The sequence below is a fragment of the Sus scrofa genome, chromosome 8, assembly GCF_000003025.6.
Source record: "Sus scrofa isolate TJ Tabasco breed Duroc chromosome 8, Sscrofa11.1, whole genome shotgun sequence".
Lineage (NCBI taxonomy): Eukaryota > Metazoa > Chordata > Mammalia > Artiodactyla > Suidae > Sus > Sus scrofa.
Window position 1 is genome coordinate 120,369,695 of NC_010450.4, and position 6,975 is coordinate 120,376,669.

A 6,975-nucleotide genomic window follows, 5' to 3' on the forward strand; every position below is an offset into this window, starting at 1 on the left:
ATAGAAAGGGTTTTTTTGGTTTTTTTTTACCCTTTTAAGTAGACTGAAAAAGGACAATCTCCACTAATTATTCCAGGTACATGTTCTTATCGGTCATTCCTTATGCCCTATAATTCCGGAAAGCAAGGCCCATTCGGCCAAGAAGAACGATATTATTCAAAGCCTTTTGTACACAGGCAAATTATTTTCTGCAGTAAATTCCTAAAGGGCTTTGCAAAATTTCAGTGACTCAGGTGAGCCAAGAGCAACTGCAACTTTCCAGAAGGTCCAATAATCTTTCTGGCCCTTTGGGACTATTTAGTTTCTGAGTTATGCCTAAATACCCTAAGGAAAATGACATGGGTAACTGCTTTACTTCACTGGTAGAGGTTCAGACCACTCATTTTATTAATGCTAATAACTGTCCCTGGAAGCAGGTAGGGGCAGCCCCATTAGCACAGCCAGATAAGGAGGCTGTGACCTGGCCCCGCCCCCACATTGTCAGGCAGCTGCCATCCCTGACCTGACCATCCATGAGTCCTGTATACCTCACCTCAGAAACTACTTTTTAATTGGCTTAAATGACCTTATTTTCTCCCCTTTTCTCTTCTTGAGATAGAAGTGGAAATCTGCTATTAAAGACCAGCCTATCAGCATCTCTCTCTTTGGCTCCCTGACCTTCAGGCAGTGCAGCTGCCTGAGTGGAGTTAAAAATGGACTGTCAAGCTGGTTTTGATTTCTGTTGCTCTGCCTCCCAGGGTTCGCCTACTGATCTGTTTATCACACCTTCCTCATCCCTTCTGTGGTTGTTTTTTCATACTAAGAGTTTTTAGCCTGGACAGCTCAAGGCCCTAGCCTACAGATCCTTGTACACCTAATCCTAAAGGATTGGGAGCCAACACTAGAAACAATCTTCCCTCCAGGCATCCCCTCCTTCCCTCTCCTGACTCACTGCCGTTTTGGGAAAGTTCCCTCTGACCAGACCATCTCTGACTGGCACACCAAAGCGAGCTGGCACAGGGTGGCTTAGGAACTGTGGAAGAAAACATGCTTGGCTTCTTGCTAACAGGTTGTGTGAGCGTTTTGACACTGCACCACTCCTCTGCCCCTCTGTGCGCTCAAATTCAGAAAGGTGCATCAAGCTTCACAGGGATAATCTTAGCAGGATTTAAACCACCATATCTTCACTGCCCCAAGCCCCCATCAAGCCCACCCAAGCCCAAATTCCTCCCCCCAAGGGAGCTGGCCAGGAACTTCTGCCTCTGGGAATGACGACTGCTCCCAGCTATCGGGTGGGTGGTGGAAGCAGCTAAAATCCCACTAATGGTTTTGTTTAGTTTCTTGGCAAACTCCCCTTTATTCAAGCTGCCGGCGCTCTGGAGCCAGGTCTAATTAGAAGAGTACCAGGCTCACCTTCTCGCAGAGAAAACGCATTAGTCATAGATGAAACAGTACGAAGGGTGCCAGGGGTGCCCCGAAGACCCTTGCTGAAAGCCTGGAGAGCCTTGGGTGAGGAAAAGGCAAGCTGGAGCTGACCTCGGGAGGGAGAGGAGGGGATAGAAACCCTTGGACGAGTTAAGGAGTAGAGACGACTGGGGTAGAGGCCAGAAATAAGCGCGTAAAGGATGCTCATTCAACGTCGAAACAGATATAATCAAAGTGCTCAGTATGACAAAGCAAAGCCTCAAGTCACGCTAACAGACAAAGGCTGAAAGCTTCCCCGCTGCCCGGGACACAACCTCAACAAGGGTATCAGCGGTGCTGAGTGTATGCTTGCACGCTGGCAGAGGGGTCACGCCAAAGAATCCAGGTTGGCCGCAGAGGAAAGAAGCCAGTTTTCGGCGAATCTTGAACCCGGAACTGCACTCACGGTGACCCGTGGCCCACCCAGGAAACAGCAGGTGTTAACCCCACCGCAAATTTATCCTTAACTCTTGGAGGCTAACTTCGGGCGGCTGGAAATGCGTGAGTTGAAAAGCAACCCGACCCCGAAGGGGCGGGGCGCGGGACCCGGGAGGGGCGGTGCAGGTGGGCGGGCCGGGCTGGGCCTATAAAGTGCTCGCTGCCCCAGCAGCGATGCTGCTCAGTGGAGCTGGTGCCGGGTGGCTGGGGGAGAGCAGGGTGCTGATTGCTGCTCGGGTCTGCAGGTCACTGAGCCCCCTCCCTTGGGGGCTCCTGAGAACGTTGCCTGCCTCTGTTTACCCGCAGCTTCGCCAGCGAGAGCACCGGCCCGGGTGAACTCCCAGCAGGTGAGGCGGGCGGCTGCTGGGTCGAGGGTGGGGGGAGGCAGGGAGTGGGGCTCCGCTGCCGGGCAGAGCTCCGCGGGGCAAGTCGGCTCCAAGTTTTACTAACTTTGAATTCGTTGCAGGTTGTGGCTGTAGTTGGCGTCTCCGTTCCTGGGTTTTTGTGAACCTGAGCTGCAGAGGCCGGTGCCTCCCCTTTGGAAAATGAATGCCTCGGATTGTTCACGACGGGGACGCTGGGCAATTTAGGAGCCTCTGCACGTCTTGCTTGCTTTTGCAAATCTGTCCTTCTTGTCTCCTTTTTCTAGCGCCCCAGAAAGCCAGTGCTGCCCCGCGAGGGAAACAGAGCCGTTGACCATGGTTGCAACTGGCAGTTTGAGCAGTAAGAACCCAGACAGCATTTCAGAGTTGCTAGACCGTAGCTTCCACCCGGGCAGCCTACTCAATGGTGAGCTTCCTAACCGCCTCTCTTTCCTCCAAAGGTCTCAGCCGCTGGATAGATGGGATTGGCGGGCAGTGCAATGTGGACTGCTTCCTTGAATGTGGGAAGTGCCACAGAATCCGTCTGAAAGAGACTCTCTTCCAAACTTTTAGCTTTGTCTGCCCATGATAGTGAGAAAAAAAGAATAAAAAATAAAATAAAACACCACAGGCTGCATCAGTCTAGTCTGCAGCTAATAGGCTCTTTGGGATTAAAAGTTATAAGTCCCTACCCTACATGGTTGTGAAGTTATGGTGGATAATAAGTGTACAATTATATGTGTTTTAACAACTGTATTCACCGCGTAGCCACTACCATAACCCTCTGCCTCCAAAGGCCCATGTACCCATTTGCCATCAATTCCCCACTCTGCCTTTCCCCTATCCCCAGGATACCTGGATCTGCTTTTTTGTCACTCTAGATTACTTCTACCTCTAGAGTTTCATATAAATGGATCTCATAATATGTGCTCTTTTGTTTCTGGTTTCTTTCCCACAGCTTAATGATTTTGAGATCCATTCCATGCTGTTGCGTCTATCAGCATATGTTCCTTTTTATTGCTGAGTAGTATTCTGTTGACCTCATTTTTAATGCCAAAAGGGAACTTTAAAACAGCAGTGATGCTAGACAGACTGTCATCTGCAATTTTAAAACAGCAGATTCTAAATAAACACACCATTCTGCCACCTCAGAGCTGTGGGCATAGACCAAGTGCTTGAGATCTTTGGGCCTTCCTCATTTAGAAGGCAAAGTGGTTGATGATCTACTAGTATACAGGACAGAGTTCTGAAATTCTCTATCTTTAACAGAGGTAAAACATGGAGCCTTAGAATTTAAAGTGCGTTTGTTTCATTCAGTTATTTAAAACACCCAATGATGTAAGTGTATACGTGATGTGGAGTGAGGAAAACACAGTAGCCAATGAAGGTGCAGTAGGCTTAGGGCGGGGAGCCCACAGGGCATGTGTCTGTGCCCTGCTCAGCTGACTGTGTGTGGTGTGGCATTCTGCCAAGTGGTAGGATTAATTTGGAAGGTAGGTGACCGAATGCAGAGCTATCTCTTTTCCTTTGAGCAAATCTAATTTTGTTTTCCTAGGACTATTTTGTTTTGCTTGGCTACAAAAAACCACCCAGCCAGTTATAAATATCCTTGCGGACCTCAGAGGTCTTTCTCTTTGGACAATTTTTAATCAAAGAGATTGAAGCTAAAGTTGAGCTCTACAGGCCATTCCAGTAAAGACTTCTAAAGAAAAATACAAATTTAACTGATGCTTAATATAGCTCAAGTTCATTTTCAGTTTATCACTAAAGAACGATAGCAAAAATTCTGTATTTTACAATAATAAGTGCATGGATTCTTCGAGTTAGAAGGTAGTAATCCTCGGTCAAGAAAAATTAACATTTTTATTCTGCAACAAGTGCAAAGGTTCAGTAAAACAAAATTAGAGAACCCCCATAAGCAAGTCAGGGAGCAAGAAAGGAGAGAAAATCACTAGTATTCTGAGGTAACCATAAATAGATTTGTGCTGTGTAGTTGTTAAGATTGTGTGTGTGCGCACATACAAATTTATTTTAAAATCGTTATAGCCTATCTACTCTATCAAGACCTTTATTCCAGAGGTGAGCTTGTAGTCCAGGGTCAGATGACTTGCTCTATTACCCAGCTGGTTACCAGCAAAGCGAGAGCAGCTGACTTCCGAACAAATATTCAAAACAAGTCGATGTGACAGACAGAAATAACCGGTGGTGCTGTATCTTGGTGGGTTTTCCCTGCTTCCGGATTTTTTTTTTTAAGCTTAAATTTCCATTTTCGACAGATTTTGATTACTGGGATTACGTTGTCCCTGAACCCAACCTCAACGAGGTCGTATTTGAGGAGACGACTTGCCAGAGTTTAGTTCAAATGCTGGAGAAGTGTCTGTCCAAATCTAAGCACACCAAACTCGGTTGCTCTAAAGTCCTTGTTCCAGAGAAACTGACCCAGAGGATCGCTCAAGACGTCCTGCGGCTTTCCTCCACGGAGCCCTGTGGCCTGCGTGGCTGCGTCATACACGTGAACTTGGAAGTTGAAAATGTATGTAAAAAGCTGGATAGGATTGTGTGTGATCCTAGCGTGGTGCCCACCTTCGAGCTTACGCTTGTGTTTAAGCAGGAGACCTGCTCGTGGACGAGCTTCAGGGATTTTTTCTTTAGTAGAGGTCGCTTCTCCTCTGGCCTCGGGCGAACTCTGATCCTGAGTTCAGGATTCCGACTGGTTAAGAAAAAGCTTTACTCGTTGATTGGAACAACAGTCATTGAAGAGTGCTAAAAGGGAAGTCCTTCTAAGGGAGCTTTTTAATGATTGGGTAATAAAACTTTGCAGCCGCTCAGCTGAAGTTGTAGTTCGCCCTGCCTGCTCTTGGCAAGAAACCCCAAATTGAGTTCACCTTCCTTGTGTTTCATATTCCCAGCCACCCCAACTGAAGAGCTTATTTGGGGGGCTTCTGAAAAATGAGGCCTTCACTGTCTGCATTTATCAAATTTTTACAAAGTGGAATGGAATAAGGAAGGAAAAGAAACAATCCGCTTGGTTTTTGACTGAAAGTTTTCCAGGTAGTCTTGCTAATAGACTGTATAAACCCACTTTGCCTAGTTGGATTTTCATATGGCCTTTTTTTCTTTTTCCTGCAAGTTTTCAGAGTGATCCTTTCAATCACAGAATCTTAACTGAATGATGCTTAACCCATCAGAACTTCCACAAGCCTATAGCACCAATGTCCTGCCCCTGCTCAAATCTGAAGAATGCTCATACAGGAAGGGAGAATTATGTGGGTGAGCTTAATGAAAATTCATCCCATGCAAAAGTGAATTAGAAATATCACAGCAAGAACAGAATTCTGTTTCTTGCATCCTCTCCACTCTTTTTTAACAAAAAGGTGGCAAACTCTTGAGCAACCAATTAGATAACCACGGTATTGCTTTAAATAACCTTACAGTACAGTATAAACTCAGCTTTTCTAGTTCATAAGTATTGAATTTTATCTTTAAATTAGAAAGGGGGAAAAAGCTTGTTTTTTTTGCACGTAGTTGATTACTCTTCTGTTGAGTGAGTGGTGAATGTATACAAGGATGGGCTGAGTTCGATTTCTCTCATTCACTTGATATTCTAGCTTCTTTTCACAATTACATATGCTTAATCTCAGATGAACCATCTCACCATGTCAGTGTTACTTCATCCTTGGCCTCTCCTGGGAACTGAAGGATCTCTCCTTAACCTGAATCTTCAAAGGAGATAGCTGCACACTACCACTTTTCGTTTTTAAGTGGGCCTCTTTACAAAGTCTCCTCTGGCTGCAGATGTCTGGTTTATAGTACAGACTAACTAGAAAATGAAACTCATGACTAGATAACCAATGCCCACACTCAGCTTTCTTCATCCCTGAATACCTGTCCCTAGGGAACAATAAAGGCCTAATTTTTTTCTTATTCCAACTAACTAGATCTTTACCCTTTTTATGAAATGAGAGAACAGAGCCTTCACGTTACCCTGTTGATTTGGCAAGGGCTTCACCTCCTTGCTGTAGGTCAGCAAGGAGCTTATTCAGGTCTCCTGCCCAAGCTGTTAGCATTACTTTACATGAGGCCAAGGTTGTAGGGACCATGGCTTTATCCTGGTGTAATTCAAAAGCAGGTATGATCCTATTCCTGGCCCCACAAATGACCTAAAATTCTACTATTCAAATCAGAAAGTGTTCTAATGAATTAAACTCTTCAAATGCTTGGAAAGATACCCAAAGCTAATCTTATAGGACTGGGCCAGGATAAGTCAAGCTTGTTTTTGCGTGTCTGTTATTGTCTAGGGCTCTGAAGGTCACTGTGATTCTGTGGCGAGGTGTCTCTGGCATGGATATAGAACTGTCGTCCTTTTCCCACTAACAGTTGTCTTTGACTCTCTTGTCTTTTATTCTCACAAAATAGTAATGGCTTATAGAGACTCTTAAATTAATATTCCTGTTAAAGGAAATTAAAGTTTGTCTATTTTTGACAATAAAGCATCATATATTTTTAATTCTCTTGTTCTCTTTGTCTTTTCTGAGTTTATGCAATGATTTCCCTAAAATATATTTGGCAACATTTGAAGGAAGATGACAGAACAATATTTATCTCCTTTTGACAAAGGCTTTTGCATCCTTCATTATAATATTCCAACTGTACTTACTGCATGTGTTTATGTATCAATAGTCATTTGTTTCATAATTTTTCAAATACAATACTTTTTATAGGAAGACGTTAG

At 44.8% G+C, this 6,975-nt stretch overlaps 1 protein-coding gene across 2 annotated transcripts; it reads left to right on the forward strand.

Annotated features, from left to right (window-relative positions):
• DDIT4L (DNA damage inducible transcript 4 like) lies at positions 2,030-6,750 on the forward strand. 2 transcript variants are annotated; one of them, XM_013979005.2, is made up of 3 exons: positions 2,030-2,228; positions 2,531-2,670; positions 4,520-6,750. In XM_013979005.2, exons 2-3 carry the CDS (start codon positions 2,580-2,582, stop codon positions 5,008-5,010), a joined length of 582 nt encoding a protein of 193 aa, XP_013834459.1. In that variant the 5' UTR covers positions 2,030-2,228; positions 2,531-2,579; the 3' UTR covers positions 5,011-6,750. The 2 variants fall into 2 exon arrangements, with proteins under 2 accessions (XP_013834459.1, XP_013834460.1); XM_013979006.2 differs by having other exon boundaries at positions 2,044-2,228; positions 2,348-2,670.